The 25,403-nt window shown below is 39.3% G+C and overlaps 1 protein-coding gene across 7 annotated transcripts in view; it reads left to right on the top strand.

The window, feature by feature from the left end:
• CLK4 (CDC like kinase 4) overlaps positions 1 to 24,405 on the top strand; it is a 29,094-nt gene extending 4,689 nt beyond the window's left edge. For 3 of the 7 annotated variants that reach the window (XM_032846856.1, XM_032846855.1, XM_032846857.1), the window contains exons 2-14: positions 2,916 to 3,076; positions 3,873 to 3,939; positions 8,046 to 8,268; positions 9,395 to 9,485; positions 9,882 to 9,948; positions 14,817 to 14,933; positions 15,024 to 15,190; positions 15,385 to 15,479; positions 15,740 to 15,869; positions 19,505 to 19,587; positions 23,027 to 23,106; positions 23,737 to 23,827; positions 23,919 to 24,405. In XM_032846856.1, the coding sequence (XP_032702747.1) occupies positions 2,974 to 3,076; positions 3,873 to 3,939; positions 8,046 to 8,268; positions 9,395 to 9,485; positions 9,882 to 9,948; positions 14,817 to 14,933; positions 15,024 to 15,190; positions 15,385 to 15,479; positions 15,740 to 15,869; positions 19,505 to 19,587; positions 23,027 to 23,106; positions 23,737 to 23,827; positions 23,919 to 24,059 (1,455 nt within the window). In that variant the 5' untranslated portion in view covers positions 2,916 to 2,973 and the 3' untranslated portion in view covers positions 24,060 to 24,405. Of the gene's footprint in view, positions 1 to 2,915; positions 3,077 to 3,872; positions 3,940 to 8,045; positions 8,269 to 9,394; positions 9,486 to 9,881; positions 9,949 to 14,816; positions 14,934 to 15,023; positions 15,191 to 15,384; positions 15,480 to 15,739; positions 15,870 to 19,504; positions 19,588 to 23,026; positions 23,107 to 23,736; positions 23,828 to 23,918 lie in introns of those variants that run through there. The other 4 variants (XM_032846859.1, XM_032846858.1, XM_032846860.1 and 1 more) reach the window with 2 other exon arrangements.
• Positions 24,406 to 25,403: the final 998 nt, after the last annotated feature.

Raw genomic sequence — 25,403 nt, forward strand, 5'->3', positions numbered from 1 at the left:
GCCTCTCTGCCTACTTGTGATCTCTGTCAAATAAATAAATAAAGCCATGTACACAGCATAAAATCGTGGGGTATGAAAGGGCAGTGAGAGAATCCATTGCTAAGTGGATCCATTCAGTGAAAGGTGGTGATTCTCACGTGTAAGATTCTTTGTTAATTGAAGGTAGAGTAATAATTATCAGTGGTGTCGTCGTTGTCGTGCCCCCCCCCCCCCCCCGTTTTGTGTGGATGTGAAGGAACTTTATCTGTAACATGTAGATCTGGGAGATCTGTAGATCTTCTCTTTGCCTCCTCAAACAGTATTTCTCAAAATCAGTAAGGGGGAACTTCATGACAGCCAGATTAAATTTAAAGTAGTGATCTTGACTAGAGAAATGGAAAAAAAAAAATCTCTGGACCTCCCAGGGTGCTGGTTCTTATTTTAATGTTTGAGTATTGATAATGTTGGTATTTGAGAATTCTGCGTTGTTAGAGGTGAGGTGGTTTTGGCAGACTTACAGAACCGGGGGAAACACCCCACAAAGCTAAAGCAGAGATGTTTCCAAAAACGGCAATCGTAATGGATAGTCATGGTAAATAATCCTTGGTCATCCCATGTAATTTTGCTGGCTGTGATTTAAGAACGCCTAACCAAGCTATCTTGAAGAATTACTAATGTGGTTGAAAGACAGTTGGGGTGATGAAGGGAAGATTTGGAAGAATTCCACTAGAAATACACATTATTTTAGATGGCTTTTCTGTTGGCCTTTGCCTCAAGTTAATTTGTAGTGTCATTCACTTCAATTTCTCATTTTGAGGGTGACTCTATCACACTGGAATGCTCACTTAATCATACCCAGTGAGAATCCTAACACGTTTTAGAATTTTTGATTGACCTGGCCAATGCCTTCTCTTTTTTTTTAAGCAAAAGGTATGATACAAATATTTTCTTAGGGAATACCTCCCAAGAGAATTGCAGCTGCCTCATTTCAAGTCTGTTTTAAATGCATTTGAAATCATTTAAATTTTTACTTGGATTTGTTTGCTTGTTACTGAGTCATTTGGGCAAGCTAAAGGCAGTAAACTAAGCTGAATTTGCTCCATTTTATCTTTTTTTTTCAGCTTTTGAATTGCAGAGCTCCCCCTTTGAGCAGTTTGGGTATCACTGTTAAAAACTTAACTGGTTTGTAAAAGAATTAAGATGGGGAGCCGCAGATAGTGATTACACTGTTAGAACACAGATCCTGAGCCTGGAAGGAACACACACATTTGAGGTTGTAGATGGAGGCAGGAAATCGGACTGCTCACTATCCTCATCTGATTTCACTGACCATATGCATCCTTGTAGGTTGGTTGGTTTCTTCAGTCATCCCAAATCTACAACAGTTACGTTTTCATTTTAAGACTAATTGCAAGATGATCTGGAAAATAAACTTGTTGGATAGAGAAAATGCATTATAAATAGATCTTTGTTTTGCTATTCAGCTTCTGTGTTTGAATACAGTGTTCAACTCGTGTCCTACCTTTTCCCCCAAAGCTTGGAGTCATTCTGAGATTAGAAAAAGGAACTCTAGGGGCGCCTGGGTGGCTCAGTGGGTTAAACCACTGCCTTCGGCTCGGGTCATGATCTCAGGGTCCTGGGATGGAGCCCCGCATCGGGCTCTCTGCTCAGCAGGGAGCCTGCTTCCTCCTCTCTCTCTGCCTGCCTCTCTGCCTGCTTTGTGATCTCTCTCTGTCAAATAAATAAAATCTTAAAAAAAAGAAAAAGAAAAAGGAACTCTAGTGCATTTTTTAAAAAAAAGAAACTTCTGTACCTTTAAAATGTCATCCCCTATATTTAGCATCCCTAAGTGTTTCTCTGATTTTAGTTGTGTGTATTACAGAATTTTGCCGTATGACACTTAGGATATTTCTCTTTAAAATAGTCCATAAAAGTTAACGTTTTGTTTTAAAGAATTCATATTAATAACTTGATCAGGAGATCATTTACTATAAAAAGAAGGTAAGGGGCACCTGGCTGGCTTAGTCAGTGGAGCATGCGACTTCTGATTTCCGAGTTGTGAGTTCAAGCCCCATGTTGGGTATGAAGATTACTTAAAAATAGGGGTGCCTGGGTGGCTCAGTGGGTTAAGACTCTGCCTTCAGCTCAGGTCATGATCTCAGGGCCCTGAGATCGAGCCCCACATGAGCCCCGCGTGGGGCTCTTTGCTCGGCAGGGAGCCTGCTTCCCCCTCTCTCTCTGCCTGCCTCTCTGCCTATTTGTGATCTCTCTCTCTGTCAAATAAATAACTAAAATCTTTTAAAAAAAAAAAAGCACCTTAAAATGTAATAAAAGTGAGTTAAAACCCCTCCAGTTATTAATTTCTAACTGGATATGGTCTATTGGCGTTCTGAATCTGAATCGTGGCTCTTTCACTATGTTTACAATAGCAGTTGGCAAAGGTTAGTTGGAGATAAACGCCAAACTGAGCATTTATTTAGAAAAATTGAAAGAAAATGTATTATTTATTTATTTTAAAGATTTTATTTGAGAGAGAGAGACAGAGTGAGAGAGCATGGGAGGGAAGGTCAGAGGGAGAAGCAGACTCCCCATGGAGCTGGGAGCCTGATGTGGGACTTGATCCCAGGACTCCGGGATCATGACCCGAGCCGAAGGCAGTTGCTTAACCAACTGAGCCACCCAGGCGCCCCAAGAAAATGTATTATTAAGGTCTCACAGTGTCCTGCATCATTTGGTACTAGATTTGTATGCCATTTACAGTCATCTGACATACAGTGGAAATGGTGCCCCATGCCTTGGGAAATATCACCCACAAATATTTTAGAACCAGTATGAGCTCATGTGCTGAGTGTTTATATTTAAATACTGTCTGATATTTTATTTACTGAACATATCATCTATAGCCTCCACAGCTCACTTTTCCTTTCCATTAACAGATGCGGCATTCCAAAAGAACTCACTGCCCTGATTGGGATAGCAGAGAAAGCTGGGGACATGAAAGCTACATCGGAAGTCACAAACGGAAGAGGAGGTCCCACAGTAGTACGCAAGAAAACAGACATTGTAAACCACATCACCAGTTTAAAGAATCTGATTGGTAAATTACTTTTGAGTTAGTAGGATTTTAACACTAGTAGTTTTAATGATTTATTAGCCTATATAGCTTTATTTTGTCAGATTTATAATTAAGTCAACAAATATTCAGAAAATGTTCATTGAGTTCCTGTTATAGGCTAGACACTGTACAGGTGCTGAGGCTACAGCTATGAATAAAACAGTTCATACTCTTGTTTATTGATGTCTGTCTGGGACTGGTGGGAGACAGTTGAGTCCCAGGTGCCAGCAGTGTACTCAGGGCGGTGAGCCATGAACAATTTAGTCATAGTGATGATAGGATGCCCAGTGAGTGCCTTTAACTGGTATGTAGGAGGAGATATGTATTTTAGGGTGCTCATTTAGGGTTGCACAAATGAGAGATGATGAGGGGGTAGAGAGAGTTAATCCAGATGAGAAAACCAGCATGTGCTGCTTGGGAATGGTAAAGTGCATGGGGGGCTTAGTCACTTAAACTGTATTCTATAGGTTATATTTGTAGATAAGGCTAGTGGAGGTGTGTAGGATTTTTAGAAGCTTGGTTATTGTAAGAATCAGTAATTTAAGAAAGGGCCTCAGTGTAAATGTTTCAATAGCATGTGTCCTGTTTAAGTATATGCTTACTGTGTAAAATTCAGAGGTGATACATTTATATAGAATTAAAGAAATTAAAGAAATTTTAAAGTTCCTAAAGGATTAAAGAAAGGCTAGGTGAGTAACATTTCTTTCAGTCTGTCTTCCATTAACTTCCCTTTCTCATTTGTTTTGTTGGTTCTATGTTTTCTCCTTGTTTTGTACAGATGTTCCATTGAGACTGTTTGCCAGATTGCTTTCTAAATTAGCCAGCTGGGGTTACTTTAAAAAACAGTATGTAATTTTTTTCCTTCTCCATGCTAAAACAGACTTGTTCTGTGGAACAATGAGCTTGTTGGTAGTCACTGTAGACTAGTCTTTCTTCATCATATGCTGTCACGTGGGGAAGAGGGAGAGTTTTCACCAGGATGACAGTGACCTGAGCTAATTAGTGCATTGCAGGAAAACGTCTGTACCCTTTTATTTTTTTATTTTTTTATTATTTTTTTAAGATTTTATTTATTTATTTATTTGACAGAGAGATCACAAGCAGGCAGAGAGGCAGGCAGAGAGAGAGGAGAAAGCAGGCTCCCTGCAGAGCAGAGAGCCCGATGCGGGGCTCGATCTCAGGACTCCAAGATCATGACCCGAGCCGAAGGCAGCGGCCCAACCCACTGAGCCACCCAGGCGCCCCTGTACCCTTTTATTAAGAAATAAAAATGCCCTGTGAAGCTTAACATCATAGTACTAATAATTGATAAGTTTGTTATTGTATATGTAGGAAGGAAGATTTGAGTGATGAACAGTTTTCATGTTCCCAGTTAACCAGTAAGCCAAGCTGCTTCTTTGATATCGGCACTAGAGGTTGTCTCTTGGTAATTGCGCTCCATAATCTGGAATATTATTATTATTATTTTTTTTTTTTATTTACTTATTTGACAGAGCGATCACAAGTAGGCAGAGGGGAGGGAAGCAGGCTCCCCGCTGAACAGAGAGCCTGATGCAGGGCTCCATTCCAGGACTCCGAGATCATGACCTGAGCCTAAGGCAGAGGCTTAACCCACTGAGCCACCCAGGCGCCCCAATGATCTGGAATATTCTAATAGTCTTTTTTGAAGATAAAGAAACTTTACAGTGGTATTTTTTATAAAATAATTGGAATTACTACAGGTCTCTAACTGCAGTAAACTGTAAAGAAGGTAACCTTGGCAGGTTGCTAGGCCCCCATTATTTCTAACTATTTGTTCTTAAAAAAAAAATTGATTCTTTACAAGTCCTTGCCTCTGATTATTTCCTGAAAATATGTTCTGAGAAGGGACATTTTTAAGTTAAAGGGTGTGAACTCTTACAAAGCTCTTGCTACATATTCATGTTTTTTTTCCCCTAGAAAGTTTGTACCAGATTCTACAACATGTTTCCATGCTCCTACCAGTCTTGGCATTTTGATAGGCCAAGAATAGCGGTTTTAATTTGAATTTTTAAGGTTTTAGTGAGTTTGTCCAATACATGCTTTTTCTCTTTCAGAGTATTGCACTGATTAGAAGAGCTTTTACTGTATATCTTTTTTAAACTTTTTTTTTTTTTCATACATATTGCAAAGTGTCTTTTCTGATTTGTCTTTTGGCTGTAGCCTGTGAATTGGTCTCTGTTGGTACAGGCTTAACTAGTTCTGTACTATATCACTAAGACTCATGTGGCTATGAACAATGCCTTTGTATATTGTGGTAAAAGTTCTTAAGTGTCTTCTTATGTAACCTAGAGTGTCAAGTCTTAAACCAGTGATTCTCAAATTTGAGAATGAACAGAATCGCCTCAGAGGTATGTTTTAAATGCATATTACCGGATGTAGAATTAGTCATTCTGACCTGGGGCCCAGAGATCTTCATTTTTAATAATTCATATTTAGATAATATTGAAGAAAGACCACCCTTTGAAAACACCATTTTAAACTCTTTAGCCTGGCATGCAAGATTCGCATGATCTGTTCCATGCTTATTTATTTGCCTCTGTTTGTTCCCCTATGTGGAATATTGGTCTTGCTGTAATTGTCTACATACTGTTCTCTGGGAGATACATAGACAGCCCATCTCCCAGAACACTGTTGTGATCTATTAATGTGAGATGGTACTAATACCATTCTTCTCCCCGGCGTTTCTTCTACTTTCTACTTTGTCCAGATCTTGACTTCCCTTTAAGATGCAACTATGCTTTTTTTTATGAAGTCTTCTCTCACCATTTTAAGCATTTTAAGTCCCATTCCCCACCCCACCCCCATGATCCTAAGCACTCATGCAGCCTTTCAGCATTTCCTGCATTGTTGAGTTTTGTTTTTATGTTAGTAATCTCAAATTGTTCATTTGTTGGCAAGGATTTTGCCTTATATATATTTTTTTATCTTCCACAGGACCTGTGTGGAAATAAAAACGAATGCCCGTAGCCTCATTAGTCTTGGCTATTTTGAAGGACCACAGTGAAATATTCACTGGATGTTCAGTGAATATTTTTAGAATTTAAATCAGTCTGTTCATCTTGTCCACTCTGTCCATACTTCGCCTTTATAATTCTGTAGACTTTGTTTACATGATCTCTAAAGCGTGGTTGTTACAGATTGAAGAGGTCCCTCATCTTTCTAGTTTATCCTCATGGCTTTATTTCACCTCATGTTTGTCAGTCTGTAATTTGTTTATGGATTACTGCAGCTCTAGTTTTATGTACTATTTCAGCTAAAGATTATTAGCATTAGTTTTTTCTGATAGGCTTTGGACTTATATGGAAGGGATGCCTTACAGAATTAAAAAGGATGCCCTTAATAGTGAGATAATTTCTAGCCTGATGTATTGTAGATTTCTCATTGACAGTTTGAGGCCAAGTGATCAGATCCCTGACCTAGACCCACATTCTTATCGTAATATCCTGAGTTGTTTCTCCAATGGTTAGAACTTAAGATTGAAACTGACAAACGGGAGAAAAGGGGGTTCTGCATTTCCCTAGCCTGGATTTGATGGCAGGCCTGTTGAGTAGGAGTTTAGAGATGCTTTCCTTTTATTTCTGCCTACACCAGCCCCCCCCTGGGAAAAAGAACAACAGCATATTCTGGGGAAAGAATGAGGTTGGTGAGGGCAACTAGTCAACATCTGTCACTCCATTGCTTGTCAGGATTCTTTTAGCTGATTTGTCTGACTGGGCAGGTGTCCCCTCTCTCCCTCAGTGCTCCATGTGCATCCCTCTTGAAGCTTCGCACTCTGTTGAAGAGGACACCATCCCAGGTAGAGAGGGGGACGGGAAACTGGGCCAATTGAATCTATGTCCTTTTCTTTCCATCAGATCAAGGCTACTTAAGTGGGATCTGTTGACTTCCTGGGGTCTGTGACCTCTATGAAATTCCTTGCTGAGTTTTGTTTACGCATTTGTGCATTTCTTAGGGGAGAGGGTCCATAGCTTTCATCAGATTTTTAAAGGGATCTGTAGATTCAGAAGTTAAGCACCATGGCACTAGATGATAAGGTTTCCCATGAAGAATTTTTGAGTATTTTGCAAGCAGGAATGACAGGAAATGAGAAATGCAAAGGGAAATAGGGGTGGTGCGGGTGGGTGTTTTGTAATCCTAGGCAAGCAATTACAAGATCCTTTTCTCATTTGTGGGGAATATATTTTAATGTCTTTGGCACATGAGGCAACCTTCAAAAGCTGTGTTGTCTGTTTCTCCAAAAGGAGAAACAGAAAGCTAGGAATACGGAGAGGAGAGGAGATGGGATGGGTGATATGTGTAGTAAAATTGGCCCGTGTAATAGTTAGAATGTGCTCTACAACCATGGCAAATCCTTTTCTTTCTAGGGCTCTTAATTCAGTTATCTGTGAAATGAAAGGATTGGAATACATGTAAGATTCCTGCTAGCTCTAGTACACCTTTCATGAAAGAATTCTGTGTGTGCCAGAGATAACTAAAATTCACTTAATATTAAAAGAGAAAGGAATCCTGTTTTTGCCTGCCTCTGATTGTATGTGGCTCTGTGAGGAAAGCGAGTGAGCTTAGTTACGGATGCATATATCATAAGACTGATAAATTGCAGAAGAGTAGTTTTGTGAAGTTTTCTGTTTTAACTGTCTGCAAAAGGTAAAGGGACACTTAGTAAACCCTGAGCATAACATAATTGACTCAAGCTTTGTTCCTTGATGTGAGGTGTTTGATAGCAGTGTATCTGATGGAGAATGTGAACCCACTTGTTGGTTAAAGCAAAATTATGTCTTAAGTTTGTGAGATAAGTATAAACTAATCCATCAATTTGAGGTTTTTTCTTTTATTGAGTTAGCTGTTTAACCAGGAATTATTGAATGTTCTGTTTGAGCTACACTGCTGCAGAATGAAGAGAATGATTTGAAATCCTTTACTGTGTTCGCAGTCATTATTTAGAAGCGAGGTCCTTGAATGAGAGAGATTATCGGGACCGGAGATACGTTGATGAATACAGAAATGACTACTGCGAAGGCTATGTACCTAGACATTATCATAGAGACGTTGAAAGCGGTTATCGAGTCCATTGCAGTAAATCTTCGGTCCGAAGCAGGAGAAGCAGTCCTAAAAGGAAGCGTAATAGACACTGTTCAAGTCACCAGTCACGTTCGGTATGATTGATTTTGTTTTTATTTGGGTGGATGATTATTTGTGTGTAAAAGCTCTTAAGAATCCAGTAAGTTTGAAAAAGTTTATATATACATATAATATTATTTGGATATATTATAATTGTGTTTATATTATTTGAGTCCTTAAAACATCCAGATTCTCATAGCTAATCTGTATTTATTAGGTAGTCTTCATTTGCCCACATTTACTCATTTTCTGCAGTCCAGATCATGAGTTCTTGATTTTAATATTAAAAAAAAATTTTAAGTTTTGTAATATAATTTTATGAAAAGATGAAGCACCCATCTTTTCTTTCATCTTAAGCTTTTTATTTATTTATTTATTTATTTATATTTTTTATTTTAAAAGAAGCCCTTTTCCTGAGAGTTGGAAACAAATCTATAACGTTGCTCTGACGGATACTTAACTATTGTTACTCTCTAGGTAGGGAAGTCCCAGAGTACAGTGCGTCATTGTCGTAGCTAGTTCCATTGAAATTCTGAAATGGGTGCTGAATGGAAAATGTATTAGCATGCCTCTTTTTACACTCAGACATCTTCACCTGTTTAATCCGTAAACTTTGAATAAATTGTTTTCTTCCCCAAGTTTTCTTCAGTAGAGGTAGCTTTGATTATTAGATTGAATGCTGAAATTAACTAGCTTTAATTTCCCCTTTTACTTTATGTATATTTTAAAATATTGCTAAATAAACATTCCAACTAATCTTGACATTTTAAAACCTTTTCCTGACAACCTAGACATCTCAGTTCACAGCATATGCTATTGTAGAGCAAGAGATTAGTAGATCATGACATTGCATTCTTTAAATTTCAGACTTCAATTAAATCAGTATTTTAAAGAGACAAATGTGTTGTTTTTTTCTATTGCCACTTTAAGTATCTTATCTGAAAATCTGTTCCTTGCCATGTTTTTCTTCTGTAACATAAACTGTGCCCTGTGAATTTCTGGGGACTGAATTTGAAATTGCTCCTGCCAACTGTTCGTGGCCTGGTGCTTATCTGAATGCCTGAATATCTCCCCGCTGAATGAATTGCGTATTCTGCCCTGAATTCACTCTGATATATTGATTGGCTGGACGATCTTGGTGCTGCCCACTTGCCGTTCCAGAAGAGCCACCGAAGGAAAAGATCCAGGAGTATAGAGGATGATGAGGAGGGTCACCTGATCTGTCAAAGTGGAGACGTTCTAAGAGCAAGATGTATAGAATATTTTTCAACACTTTTTTAACTTTGCAGACAGAATAATCTTTTTAAGAATAGTTTGTCAGCGGGGGGCTAAAGAACTCTTCATTGCTTTTTTGTTTTGTTTTTTGTGGGTTTGTTTGTTGTTTTGTATTTCTTCTTTTCTGTAGAATTTAAAATATTTGTACTCTAAAGTTCCAAAATAATCAATGGAATTTGAGATTAGAGCAAGAAAGATAGCTCTATCTAATTGTTTTTGTAGCAGCTGAAAATAAAATAATTTGAGTGCTGGAACCTTAGTTATGCTTTGATAGAGATCATTTGAAAATATTCCACACTTAAGTATTCATTGTTTGAATAACTAGATAATTTGATCTCAGGTACTTACTCGTCTTTCTCCTCCCTTACTTTAGATGAAATCGTGGACACTTTGGGTGAAGGGGCCTTTGGCAAAGTCGTAGAGTGCATTGATCATGGCATGTAAGTTGTTTTTTTCTTTTTTGCACATTCTGATATTTCTTGGGAAGGATCCATCATTTAGATGAATGGTATTTTAAGTATTAGCCACATGTTTTCCTGGGTGCTGTAAATACCCAGAATTTCTTGAACTGTGTCTGAGTTATTTACCAAGAATGTGGATTTTGATCAAGAATGCTGACAAATTTGGGGGCACCTAGCTGGCTCATTTGGTGGAGTGTGCGACTCTTGATTCCCAGGTTGTGAGTTTGAGCCCCAGGGCAGGTGTAAAAATTACTTAAAAATGAAATCTTGTAAACAAAAACCTGACAGATTCTATGGATGGTGTTTGTTGAAATTAAAGTGGGTCTTCAAGTGAAAGGGTTTCCTAGACCTTAGGCCTTGACCCTTATTTGAGATTCAGAGTGCTTTGCTTTAGTTTTGAATAGCAGAGACAATAAAGCTTTTCTTTCTTTCTTTTTTTTTTTTTTTTTTAAAGATTTTATTTATATATTTGACAGAGATCACAAGTAGATGGAGAGGCAGGCAGAGAGAGAGGGAAGCAGGCTCCCTGCTGAGCAGAGAGCCCAATGCGGGACTTGATCCCAGGACCCTGAGATCATGACCTGAGCTGAAGGCAGTGGCTTAACCCACTGAGCCACCCAGGCACCCAATAAAGCTTTTCTTTTCTTTTCTTTTTTTTTTTTTTTTAAGATTTTATTTTATTTATTTGACAGAGAGAGATCACAGTAGACAGAGACAGGCAGAGAGAGAGAGAGAGAGAGAGAGGGAAGCAGGCTCCCCACCGAGCAGAGAGCCCAATGCGGGACTCGATCCCAGGATCCCGAGATCATGACCTGAGCCGAAGGCAGCGGCTTAACCCACTGAGCCACCCAGGCGTCCCCAATAAAGCTTTTCTAATCTCAGTGGGAAACATGTATTCCCCATCTGAAAATCACACAGTGGAAGAAATGGCCTAGCGAAAAGCAGTCTACCCTGGAGTGTCATTAAGGATTGGAAGGGAACATCTTCTGTTTAAAAGGTTTTGGAACCTTCTAGGGGCTCCTGGGTGGCTCTGTTGGTTAAGTGTCTGCCTTTGGCTCAGGTTCATGATCTCCAGGTCCTGGGATCAAGCCCCCATTAGGGAGGCTTAGTGGGGCATCTGCTTGTCCCTCTACCCCTCCCCCTGCTCATGCTCATAATCGAGTTTGTTCTCCCCCTCTGAAATAAATGAAATCTTAAAAATAAAAGGTTTTGGAACCTTCCAGCTTTTTTGGGAATGATTCATAATTACAACTAGAAAGGAAGTCTGCTATTAAGTACTAGATATTACTAGAAGAATTTCATTTTATCACAGTTGTGCTTTATATCATGCGGATTTTGTACATTGTTTCTTCAGACTTCATGAAATAAAAGCTTCTATGGCAAAAAAACAAAAACACGGGGCACCTGTGTGGTTCAGTGGGTTATGCTTCTGCCTTTGGCTCATGATCTCAGGGTCCTGGGATTGAGCCCCACATCGGGCTCTCTGCTCAGCAGGGAGCTTGCTTCCTCCTCTCGTTCTGCCTGCTGCTCTGCCTACTTGTGATTTCTCTCTATCAAATAAATAAAAATCTTAAACAAAACAAAAATAGAACAAAAACCTTTATTCCCAAATCTGCATATTAGAGTTGGGTGTTGTGTTTTGTTTTGTTTTTTAAGATTTTATTTACTTGTTTGACAGAGATTAGAGAGAGAACACAAATAGAGCGGCATGAAGAGGGAGAAGTAGGCTTTCCGCTGAGCAGGGAGCCCCATGTGGGACTTGATCCCACGATCCTGGGATCATGACCCAAGCTGAAGGCAGACATTTAACCAACTGAGCCACGCAGGCACCCCTTGAGTTAGTTTAACTATGAAGAAATTCTGTTATTTAAAGGCTGCAGAATAAAGGCCAGATTCCTTAATATGAAACCCTTTGTGATTTGGCCTTCTGTGTCTTGTTTTAACATTTTCCTCCAGATCTCTGTTCTGTAGTTTGCAAACTTTTTATAAATGAACCTCTTTAAAGCAATTCAGTTCAACTGCACATCTCTAAAATGACATCTAAAATTTTTCATCATAAAGTAGTTGGCTGAGTGGGTTAAAGCCTCTGCCTTCAGCTCAGGTCATGATGCCAGAGTCCTGGGATAGAGCCTCACATCGGGCTCTATGCTCAGCAGGGAGCCTGCTTCCTTCTCTCTCTATCTCTGTCTGCCTCTGCTTACTTGTGATCTCTGTCAAATAATGAATAAAACTTTTAAAAAATAAAATAAAATAAAATTTCTTGAGATTCCAAATTGTATTTGAGATACTCCAATTAATAGTATTCAGTTGATTAAGTAGAAATCTTTGCAAATTTTGATAATTATTTGACAAAATAATTTGACAAAATACAAAAGTTAATTGGAAATGTGTCTTGTATTGGGTTAGTTTGGGCTTAAAAAAAGGAGTAAATGGGGGCGCCTGGGTGGCTCAGTGGTTGAGCGGCTGCCTTCGGCTGAGATCATGGGGATCGAGCCTTGCGTTGGGACTCCCTGCTGAGCGTGAAGCCTGCTTCTCCCTCTCCTGCTCCCCCTGCTAGTGTTCCCTCTCTCATTGTGTCTCTCTCTCTCATATAAGTAAAATAAAATCTTTTTTTTTTTAAGATTTTTTATTTATTATTTGACAGACAGAGATCACAAGTAGGCAGAGAGGCAGGCAGAGAGAGAGAGAGAGAGGAGGAAGCAGGTTCCCTGCTGAGCAGAGAGCCCGATGTGGGGCTCGATCCCAGGACTCTGGGATCATGACCTGAGCCGAAGGCAGCGGCTTAACCCACTGAGCCACCCAGATGCCCCGTAAAATAAAATCTTAAAAAAAAGGAATACATGTATTCATAAACATACTTCAAGTGCTTAAGATGTTTCCTTTTTGGGGGGCTCCTGGTGGCTCAGTGGGTTAAAGCTTAATCTGACTTGAGATCAGGTAATGATTCCAGGGTCCTGGGATCGAGCCCCACTTTGGGCTCCCTGCTCAGCAGGGTGTCTGCTTCCTCCCTCCCCACCTACCTCTCTGCCTACTTGTGATCTCTGTCTCTCTATCAAATAAATAAATAATAGCTTTTAAAAAAGGTGTTTCCTTTTTTTTTAAAGATGACATGTAATCTGTAAGTTGAAAGTATACAAGTGGTCATTGTAATTACTGAAGTAGTGTTAGCTAACAGCTTTATTAATTTTTCATTCCCAGAGCTAATAAGCACTGAGAAAACTTGGGTCATACATAGATGATACTAGAAGGAGTTTTGTCATACAAGTTTCATAGCAACTCTTTGAAGTCTTGAGATACATACCAAGTATCATAGGAAGATTATCATGAAAATAAGTCTTTAATGATTTATCAGGGCACAGTTTCACTGGAGCTTTTTGAAAACTGAATTGGAAACCACCAGACTTAGAAAAAAAAGGTTTGTTGTCCAGCCACTAGAAAACTCAAGGTTGGTTGGTTCATTGTACAGTCTAGGGCACATATCTTTTCTTTTTTTCTTTTCTTTTCTTTTTTTTTTTTTTTAAGGTTAATTTATTTATTTTGAGGGAGACTGAGGGAAGGGACAGAGGGAAAGCGAGAATCTCAAGCAGACTCTGCAGTGCTCACCTAGCAAGATGTGAGGCTGGATCTCATGACCCTGAGATCATGACCTGAGCCGAAATCCAGAGTTGGTGGCTGCTGAATGGGCTGTGCCACCTAGGCACCCCTTACGGCACATATCTTATACTAATGGGGGGTATGAAGTTTTCTTGTGTAAAGTGGAAGGACCAGAGTTTAAAAAAAAAAAAAAAGAAAAAAAAGGTTTGAGTGCTGGTTCATCTTCAGGAAGATCAGATTTAGAAAAGAAGACAAAAGGAATTTGAAGAAATCCATTTCCTCAAGAGCATGCGTGGCTTGATACATTTTATTTATTTATTTATTTATTTATTTATATATTTTTAAAAGATTTTATTTATGTATTTGACAGAGATCACAAGTAGGCAGAGAGAGAGGGAGGAGGAAGCAGGCTCTCCGCCAAGCAGAGAGCCCGATGCAGGGCTCAACTCTGAGATTATGACCTGAGCCGAAGGCAGAGGCTTTAATCCACTGAGCCACCCAGGAGCCCCACTTGATACGTTTTAGGAAGTATTACAGATAACCCTGATCTAAAGCTTGTGCCCCCCACTAGCTGTTTCTCTTCACTTGAGTCAGTGAATATAGTAAACATTTTCCTGGCTTCATGACTTACTGGTGGTCAGTCCTTTGTTTGAACATGTTCAGTTTTTCTCCCAAATCTTAAAGACTGGTAGCTGTTTTTCAGGGCTCAGTCATGTGTCAGCTTCTTCTCTGAATAAGTTTGAGCCTCCCTTAGCCCCCTAATTGTTAGGCTTGCCCATCTCTTCGCTGTGTAGTAGCTCATACGAAGCACTTCTGACCTTGTAAGTTGTTCATGTGTCTATTTTTTCCATTTGACTGAGGAGCATAGGGACAAGCCTTGTCTTCATCACTAACACCTGTGTGCCTTCTGGCACAGGGTGGGTCTGAGCATATGCTTTTAGCAGTAGCATGTTCTATTTGAGGTTTTATTTTTATTTTATTTTTTTTTAACTTTTGTATGAAGTCTAGGTAAATGTAAAATTCTGAAAACATTAAAATTTTTGAGTATTAAGGAATTAATTGCTTGATAGAAATTGTGTTTTGTCAGGTTGTTTTGAAAGGATGTTAAATGGAATTGGATATAAGGTGTCCTGAAATTTCGACTTTTAGAACAATAACAGAGTAATTGATACGCAGTAAGATTATGCTTTAGAGGATACGTCTTCATCCTGCTTCTATACATAAATGGTTTTCATCTTAATTTTGTTTTTAAGGGATGGCATGCATGTAGCAGTGAAAATTGTAAAAAATGTAGGTCGATACCGTGAAGCAGCTCGTTCAGAAATCCAAGTATTGGAGCATTTAAATAGTACTGATCCCAATAGTGTCTTGTAAGTATAGACTTGAACTGTGATCTGTCCTGTTGCCTAAAATAACCAGAATTCTGTGAACTGACTTGTTTTTATTTTGATCTGTTTTAGCCGATGTGTCCAGATGCTAGAATGGTTTGATCATCATGGTCATGTTTGTATTGTGTTTGAACTACTGGGACTTAGTACCTATGATTTCATTAAAGAAAATAGCTTTCTACCATTTCAAATTGACCACATCAGGCAGATGGCATATCAGATCTGCCAGTCTATAAATTGTAAGTATACTTGATAAATTTTAAATACCAGAAAATTAAGTTTTCATTGTACAAACAACATGTCAAAACATTGTTACTAAAAATACACATTATAGGTAAAGATGAAATTCCTATACCACTATTAATCTTATATGTCCCCCAGTACAGATGAAATACATAAGTGAAACTAATAATGTCTTTTTGTTCTCTTGTAGTTTTGCATCATAATAAGTTAACCCATACAGATCTGAAGCCTGAAAATATTTTATTTGTGAAGTCTGACTATGTAGTCAAATATAATTCTAAAATGGTAAGTTACAGTTTTATTTTAATTTTGGTGGTGGTTTTTAAAATTAATTTGTTTTGGTGATCTTCGATGAGGAATTTCATTTTCATTTCTGAGGCTGGTTATATCCTGATATTTAACCAAAAAAGGATAATCCTTCTTTACCTTTCTCATGGAGTTATGTTGAAAATCAAAAAGTTAATTCATGTGCATGCCTTTTGAAGTGCTGTAAAGTATTTCGTGTCTTTACTGATCTTCATGTTGACTCAACTATATTTTTCTAGAAACGTGATGAACGCACATTGAAAAACACAGATATCAAGGTGGTTGACTTTGGAAGTGCAACGTATGATGATGAACATCATAGTACTTTGGTATCTACACGGCATTACAGAGCTCCAGAGGTCATTCTGGGTCAGTGGACACCATCCTTCCTGATACTATAATAGATTTTTTTTTTCCTCCACATCTTTTGTTAGGGGACAGGTAGAGGGATGGGTGTGATTTTCTTAGTGTACAGAAAATAGATTATCTGTCCTAAGAAAAACTGTCTGGACATGGCTACAAATACTTTTCCTGAATGGGAAAAATGTGATATCATCTGTGAAGACATTCTAGGTGGTTGGTTTTTGTTGTTGTTTTTAATTTTTACTTTTTTAATTTATGTATGTGTGCATGCTCCGCTCCATGCCCAGCACGGAGCCCAGAGCAGGGCTTGAACTCACATCCCTGCGATCAAAACCTGAGCTGAAATCAAGAGTTGGACGCTTAACTGAGCCACCCAGGTGCCCCCAAGTGATTTTTTTTTTTTTTTTAAAGATTTATTTATTTATTTATTTATTTATTTGACAGACAGAGATCACAAGTAGGCAAAAAGGCAGGCAGAGAGAGAGGGAGAAGCAGGCTTCCCGCCGAGCAGAGGGCCCGATGCGGGGCTCAATGCCAGGACCTTGAGATTATGACCTGAGCCGAAGGCAGAGGCTTTAACCCACTGAGCCACCCAGGTGCCCCCCAAGTGATTATGTTTTAAGCAAGTTAACCACACGAGATCATAAAAGGGCAAGTTCTAGTGACAAAGTATGTCACGGCAGTGTGAAGTGATGGGGGGTACCAGTTCTCACGTTACAATAGCATGGTGCTGTAGAAATGCTAAAGGTCTGGTTGGCAGACATGTAGGTAAAGGGCAGGTGGAGGTCAAGAAGAAAGAGGGGCCAGTCTAAGAGGAGCAGTTTGATAATCCTTGACTTGAGAAAGATTAAAGAAGAAAATGACTTTAAGGTACCAAGTTTTAAAAAAAGAGGGACTTCAGTAAGGGAGTGCGTATCTTGCACCTCAAAATGTCAGAGACCAGGTCTTGTTAATAGAGTGGAGAAGTGTCAGAGAGGAGGTTGGGGGTTCAGAGACCATGGGAGGAAGTTCAGATCAGGTGCTCTTGAGACATGGTACATGGAATAGGCTTGTTAGCAGAAAGGTCCAACTGAGGTTGGATAGAACATTTTTGCAGAGTCCGTTTGTACTTTTCACCTTTTTTGTGCAACAGGAGTTGGTAGTTCAGAATAAGAGTAGGAAAACAAACTAACAATTTTTACTTGGGAGCGGAGGATTGCTAAAAGCATAAGGAAATTGAGAGTATTATGCAGTGCTGGCCAGTAGAGCTGTCCATGTTTCTGTGGAAATGTTCCGTATCTGCAGTGTCTAGTATGGTAGCTGTAAACCACATGTGGACTACTGCATACTTGGAGTGTAGGTAGTGGGACTGAGGCACTGTATTTCAAATTTTATATTAGTTTAAATGTTAGCTGTAAATAGCCTCATATTAGCTGGTGGCTTCCGTGTTGGACAGCACAGGTCTTGAACTTGTCTTTGAAATGGATGATAATAGGATTTCTGCTTAGTATGGTCTGCAAGGACCTATTGTGTTGCAGTAGTTTAGAAAGTGCATTCATGGTTGAGGACTAAAGGCTTGAGTGAGGGCAAAAGAAGTATGGGAAGAGTCTATGGACGGAGAGCTATTTTCAGATCTTGAAAGGATACGACTTCCTATGTTGTCAATTTTAAGATGCAGATTACCCCCCCACACACACAATACAAAGTAACTGGCATTTTTTTTTTATTAGTACATAAAATAGTTGTGTGTCTTTCTGTTAACAGCCTCCTAGATTGGATAAAATACAGTAATTTTTAAGAATGACCATAACACAGTTCCAAGTATGGCCATACTAGATAGCTGCTATGAATCCGGAATTGGGGTTATTGCCCTTGAGGAAAAGAAGTCAGCGGATTGGGCAATTAGAAGGGCCCTTTGTGTTTCTGGATTACTGATCCTGAGGATTGAGGCAGAATTAGGTTGAAGAGATTTATATTGAGGCAGAATTAGGTTGAAGATGAAATCAGGGGCTGCCATTGAGGAGGGCAGTTGGTCGCCTGCCTTGCGCGTTGGTAGTAAATGGATGAGGCTGAGAGAGGTAGGTAGACGTGAATGGTGGGAAATCCCAAAGAGTCCGAGCGCTGACTTCCCAGAAAATGGGATGGTTTAGAACGGTATGTGGCAGAAGGTTATGGTCATCTGTGAACAAAGCTGCTTTAGAAGATGGGAGTGGCTGGAGGGATGCCTGGGTGGCTCAGTTGGTTGGACATCTGCCTTCGGCCCAGGTCATGATCCTGGAGTCCCAGGATCGAGTCCCGCATCGGGCTCCCAGCTCCACGGGGAGTCTGCTTCTCTCTCTGCCCTTCTCCTCACTCATGCTCTCTCTCACTGTCTCTCTCTCAAATAAATAAATAAAATCTTTAAAAAAATAAAATAAAAAAGAAGATGGGAGTGGCTGGAGAAGAAAACCTTCATTTTAGGTCTAAGATCTATCATTTGCAGATTTTTTTATGTGTCACTGTAGGTAGAATCCATTTGTTACCCATTTGTTCAGATGGTAGGCATTGCGAGCATTAACGAAAATGACTAAATTAAGATATAAGTAAATAAAATGACTAAGTCATAGTCAAGTTTTTGAATGCTTTTCGTTATTGAAAGTAATTGGGATGTCTTTTACAGTAGGTTTTATTTATACATTATTATTTTATTAAGTACTTGATCTTTAGAAGTTGAAAATATCTGTACGGTTTACTTTTTTTCTCCTTTCCAATTAAGTAGGCTTAAGAAGACTAGGTATTTTATTTTTTCCTGAATGGTACTGCCATTGAGAATTGTGAAAGAGAAAGTATACGTGAAATCACGTACCAATAGCCTAAAAAGTACATATATAAGTAGAATAAGTAGATCCTGTGAACTATAAATGGCTCTATAATTCTGCTTATAGTGAAACTGCTTATAATACCATTACAATCTTTATATAATTTATGTAAAATTATATTTTTCTAATGCAAGAAATAAACTCTGCCTTTAAGCTGATAATAAATGGTTAGTAATTACATTTTGAGGATGATTGTCAACCTATATTTGCTATAAAAATGTAAATTTTCCTGGAGCAACCATGAACTGGGTATAACCATGCTCCCCATTGCATGCGGTTCAGAGTTGATGGAGTATTTGTACAAATCGGTAGTTACATGTAGAAAATACTTGCTAGCCCTTTTCTTATTTTACATAAAATGCCCCCACCCCCAGATTAAAGCACTGACTTGTTGTAAGGATGTGGAGAATTATGAGAACATACTGAATTTTATATAAAACTGAACATTTTACATAAAACTGAAAATGTAAACCCTAAGTTTACTGTCCTATTCTCCCAAATGGGCTAGGTGAAAAGGGCCCCCATACAGGGAAGGCTGTAGGGTATTGGCAATTAAAAATTGTTGCATATACAAGTGTTGCGTTTTGGGGGGCACCTGGGTGCTCCGTCAGTTGAGCATCTGCCTTCGGCTCAGGTTGTGGTCCTGGGGTCCTGGGATCCAGCTCCGCGTCAGGCTCCCTGCTCAGCGGGGAGTCTGCTGCTTCCTCTACTTGTGTGTGTGTGCTGTCTCTCTCTCTCTCTCTCTCTCTCTCTCTCTGTCAGATTAATTAAAAACAAAACAAGTATGTGTTTTTGTTTTTACAGCTTTAGGTTGGTCCCAGCCTTGTGATGTTTGGAGCATAGGTTGCATTCTTATTGAATATTACCTTGGTTTCACAGTCTTTCAGGTATGTATTTAATAAATAGCATTTCATAATTCTCAGTGTTAAAGGCGTATGAAAATTTAGGCCTCCATATTGACAAGTTGCTGTAGTGTTCTTCTTAAGGTTAAAATTTACATATGGAAAATGGTCATTCTTCTCTAAAACCAGAATTGGGGGAACTACTCTTAGTGAATGGTCATAGTGCATTTTGCATGTGATTGGAGTTCATATTGTCTTGTGTTTCCATTTTTTTATTGAAAAGTTTGTTTTAGTGTTATTGTGGCCGGCTTTAATTCCATTCTGGTTATGTTGACTGTCAGCATGGCCATGACCAAGTCACTTGGTCCTTTTTATAAAGTGATTCAGGAAGAATAAGTTGTATTTGAGATGTTTGTATTAAGCATCTGTGACCCCCAGGCACATTTCAAGGCGCTTAGGTGTATAAAGATGAAAAGACAACATCTCTGTCGTCAAGGAAGTCGTGCAAAAGATAGACATGGGAGAGCTTACAATACAGTGTGGTGTATTTGCTCTCATGGGACAATGTGGAAAGTGTAGTGGGAACCCAGGAAAGATGGACAGTTCGATTCCTCTGAAAAGGTGTCACTGAGGAGGTGTGGGGAGTTTAAGCCAGCACTAGAAGGAAGATGAGGGCTTTGTCAGAAAACCAGACAATGTGGAGGTCGGCTCAGGAAGAGGAAGCTGGACCCATAAATGTGTGGAGGCATAAAAGAATGTACTCTGGGGGTGCCTGGGTGACTCAGTGGGTTAAAGCCTCTGCCTTCGGCTCAGGTCATGATCCCAGCGTCCTGGGATCGAGCCCCGCATTGGGCTCTCTGCTCTGCGGAGAGCCTGCTTCCTCCTCTCTCTGCCTGCCTCCCTGCCTGCTTGTGATCTCTCTCTCTGTCAAATAAATAAAATCTTTAAAAAGAAAAAAAAAAGAACGTACTCTGGTTGGGGAATTGTAAACAGTGCTGTCAGAATCTTGCATAAGTGGGAAAATGATGCAGCGACTCACTAATGGACCTGTTTGGATAGAAAGGTACTTATTTCCTAGAAGTTAGTGTTATCCAGAATATTAGACCAATCCAAAGTGAAAATGATTTTGTGAGTTTGTCATTCTGACATTTATTTGGAGATTATTCCTCCAGGTTTTTTGTTTGTTTTTGGTACTAAAATGTCCCTTTTAAGGAATGATGATAATAGTTGTTGGCAGTTGTTTTTTGTTTTGTTTTGTTTTGTTTTTTTTTTTTTTAATTAAAATCCTTGGCAAAACAAAGCAGGAAACCTTATTTAAGTCCCTACTTTCTTCTGTCATAATTCTTCTTACATCTGAAATTTAACCGTCTTCTAGAAGCTTTAAGTTGTGTAAGCATTGACGAAGTTTCAGTAGGGTTGTAGTGTGATCGAAGTGTTGTGATATGTTTTGGGAGTGATGGGGGTGCCGGTTGGGCACATTCTGCTTCCTGTTGAGGATGACTTAAAGTCAGGGGCAATGCAGGGTGAAGGGGAAGTGTGAGGAGTTCAGAGTCACTTGGGTGGTGGCTGTGGTAGAATGTGTGTCTCTGCTTGTGGGGCCTGTCACCAGCCTTCTCCTGTTGCTAATCCCCAGCAATCCTGTTAAAAGTACCCTGAGTTTATAGACAAGTTTGAGATCTAGAATCATGGTCACAAGTGAGTTCTTGGAGGTGGTGTATCTGGTTTGTGGCGGTAAGCTGAGGGTCAGAAAAAGTTGAGTGGATGGTTTGCCAGCTTCATTCTGATACCTATAAAAGTTGCTTCCCATGATTTGTGAGTGTAAATCACTCTGAGGTCTTAAGTGCAAATCATTAACACTTGAGGATACATGTTTTCTGTTTTAAGTTCCACACTCCAAAATAGTCTTAAACTAAGGAATTCTTTTTTAAATGTGGAGCTAGCTTTTTGCCACATCTGTTGCAAGAATGAAGACTGTTCTGAGCAATCACTCTGAAGGGATGTGCTATTACTGCACAGAGCCCCAGAGGAACCCGGCAAAGGGACTCAGTTACATCAATGTAGAACTTGGTCTCCTTGGAAAGAAGGAGACGGTGCCAGGTTGACAAATGGTGGGGAAATGTCCTTAGCTGTAGCCAGTTCTTTCCTGTCTGTAGTTCTTGTAGAACATGAGCAAGGGTGTTACACTGGGCTTTCATTACAAGATGAGGTCTGTGTGTGCTCATTTCCCCATCAGTGTTGTTCAGGAGCATGGTTTTCTTGTTGAATATGACATTTCTTGGGTGAAAATACACCAGAAGGGTTTGGATGAGGCTAGGTGTTGAGGGTTCAGTATCTCTCAAGCCAAGAAAGATGAGTTAATTCTAGAAGGAAATGACCCTGGACTTGTATCAAATGAGCTGCTTTGATTCAGCAAGCCACAACAGTTAAAAACAAGGTATCAGAAAATACTGGCTGGTGTCTATGATTTTGAAAAAGGAACAGTTCACTGCAGGCTGGTGATTAAGGTCTAAGATGCCAGATGACCTTTTAGACTCTCTTGTGGTATTCCCTACCCCCCATTCTCCCCCACCCCCCGGCTTGTGGTATTCTAGAAACATAAAGATAAAAGTGTGGAGCTAGTATTACCTGCTCCTGTCATGGATTTGGGACTCCACGTGGTGGAGGTGGGGTGCTAGGAACAGTAGTTGATAGATTTTAAAAAGCATTACCCACAGCCTCTGCTCTTCAGACTGAGAGTTGGCAAATGATACCCTGCCTGATGCCTGCTTTAAAAAAAAGAATATGTGACAGAGACCATTTGTGGCCAGGTAGGCCTAAAATACTTACGTTTGGACCTTCACAAAAGTTTGCTGGACTCTCATCGGAGAGCTCACCATCTCAGCTGTAAGTGTGCGGGTGTCTCTCCTTCAGCCAGAGTTCTGCTCCTATGTGACTTAATAATATGAGTTTTGACTTAGGTCCATAATTCACCTTTCCTCATTTACGAGCTAGTATCTCAGCTTCTTGGACACGCACATTCCCATATACGGAGCTCAGGATTGTTGTGAGAATTACTGGCCCTGGATTTTTATTGCCTGAAAAGAGTAGATGTTAACATGTTGCTTTTCACTGATGAGTGAAGGCCAGTTTGGGGTCAGCAGCTGAGTAAGTGAGGAGACCAGTTTTCTGGTACTCTATCCTAGTCGTTTTTTAGCAAACAGTGCATGAATTGAAAATAAGTAAGGAAAACGTTCAGTTTCACATTAAATTCCATTCTTCTGCTATACAGAACCTTACTGTTGGGTATCAGAAAGACTTCGGTTTTACTGGTTTCCACGGAGAATACGGCTTACTCAGTATTGTTCCATCTTTGAAGTAGAGTGTAATATCCGCCATGCAGCTGTCTAATCTAGCCCTTTGTGTCAGTGCTGTTTTCTTGTATTTTCCTTTATTGTGCATGTAGCACAAGAGGAAGTGCTAAATTCATTTTTCTTATGTGTTTTAGACTCATGATAGTAAAGAGCACCTCGCAATGATGGAACGAATACTAGGACCCATACCAACACACATGATTCAGAAAACAAGGTACGTGTAGTGCCTGTATTCAGACTACAGAGAACCCAACTTTGGTCTCAGTGCTTATCCCAAGGACTTCAGATTTGGATTCTTTTCCCCCAGACAGTCAAATTTTTAAAAAGTAACGCAGTATTTACCTTGTGATCTAGTAAACAAAGGTGGTGTTTTTTACATTCAGGTTAACCTTTGCATAAATGTTTTCCTAACTTGATAAAAACATAATACAGAGAATAGTAAAAAGAGCTTGATCTTGGAGTCCTCTCGATCTGTTTGTATTCCGGACTACTGCTAGCTAGATGTCTGCCTTTGGACAAGATGCTAGAGTGGTTTGCAAATAGAACTTCGCCACCGCTTCCCAGATCTATTAAAATTGAACTCAGAGGACTGGATCCGGAGGCCGACGCTGGTCTATGTATGGTACTCATGAGCCACTTAGGTGGGCCGCTGAAACCCCTGAGGGTGCGTGAGTGAGGAAGATGCACCATGAAGTATCTGATCTGTAACTGCTGAGATTTGAAAAAACTGTATGCATGTGTATGTGTGTCTACAGAGCCGTCCATGCTCCCATCTGTTCCAGTGGGGGCAGGGTAAACATGTGGCTCTTCAGTTGTTTTTACTGACCCAGGCTTTTTCTCATAGAAAACGCAAGTATTTTCACCATAACCAGCTAGACTGGGATGAACACAGTTCCGCTGGCCGATATGTTAGGAGACGCTGCAAACCATTAAAGGTAAAAGAGGAAAGATACAAGGTGGTTTTAAAAAATGTTTTTAAAAACTATTTTTAAATCTCTTTCTTAAACAGACGTTTTTTCCCCCCAGGAATTTATGCTTTGTCATGATGAAGAACATGAGAAACTATTTGACCTGGTACGAAGAATGTTAGAATACGACCCAGTGAAAAGAATCACCTTGGATGAAGCCTTGCAGCATCCTTTCTTTGACTTATTAAACAAGAAATGAAATGGAAATCAGTGGTCTTACTATATACTTCTCTAGAAGAGATTACTTAAGACTGTGTCAGTCAACTCTAAACATTCTAATATTTTTGTAAACATTAAATTATTTTGTACAGTTAAGTGTAAATACTGTATGTTTTGTATCAATAGTATAATTACCTTGTTAAGCAAGTATGGTCTTGATAATGAACTATAAAAGTTAAAATTTTCCTTTTTGAAATTACCATTTTTAAAAATCTTTGGAATATTCTTTGTGTCCAGTGATAAATGTGATTGATCTTGTCTTTTGTACATGGAGGTCAACTCTTTGAAGTGATTTTTTTGAGTAAAAGGCAATCTTGACTACTTTATTCTTAATGAATATTCTTTATATACCTCAAATTCAAAACTTTTCGTAATTTTTTTTCTGTAATTGTTGAATAGGTAATAAGTATTAATTCCCAATAGGCAGGTATTGGAAACCAAAACCCATAGGAAAATGTTTACTCTTGGAATTTCATTAAATTTTAAGAATCGTGTTCTGTCTTCAGTGGGTGATGTCAGTGATGATATGTAGCGCTCGTGGAAAGGCCTCTAGTTGATCCATCGTGACAGGTTGGTTTTTTTTTTTTGTTTTTGTTTTTGTTTTTGTTTTTGTTTTATCATGGAAATAGATCGAAAAATTCTTCCAAGTTTTATTGCTTAGAAACAGACCTTAAAAGGAGGAAATAGAATAAGAACATTTGGTCCAGATCATTTAAGCAGTACTGTCCACCTTCCCACCACTGTTGGGAAGCAGATACACTTTAAGTTTATGGACAAGTTTCTCAACCATCAAAACTCCCATACTCTGCAAGTCTTCTAGTCTCTCATGTCTTTTTTTTTTTTTGGTATATTAACTTTTATTTTTTTTTTATTTTATTTTATTTTATAATTTTATTTTTTATAAACATATATATATATATATTTTTTTTTTCCCCCCCAGGGGTACAGGTCTGTGAATCTCCACGTTTACAAACTTCACAGCACTCACCATAGCACATACCCTACTCAATGTCCATAACCCCCCCCCTCCCAACCCCCCTCTGCCCAGCAACCCTCAGTCTGTTTTGTGAGATTAAGAGTCACTTATGGTTTGTCTCCCTCCCAATCCCAACTTGTTTCATTTACTCTTCTCCTACCACATTAACCCTCCATGTTGCATCTCCTCTCCCTCATATCAGGGAGATCATATGATAGTTGTCTTTCTCCGATTGACTTATTTCGCTAAGCATGATACCCTCTAGTTCCATCCACGTTGTGGCAAATGGCAAGATTTCATTTCTTTTGATGGCTGCATAGTATTCCATTGTATATATATATATACCAC

Source organism: Lontra canadensis, unplaced genomic scaffold (assembly GCF_010015895.1).
Source record: "Lontra canadensis isolate GAN:19392208 unplaced genomic scaffold, GSC_riverotter_1.0 scaffold181, whole genome shotgun sequence".
NCBI classification, from domain to species: Eukaryota; Metazoa; Chordata; class Mammalia; order Carnivora; family Mustelidae; genus Lontra; species Lontra canadensis.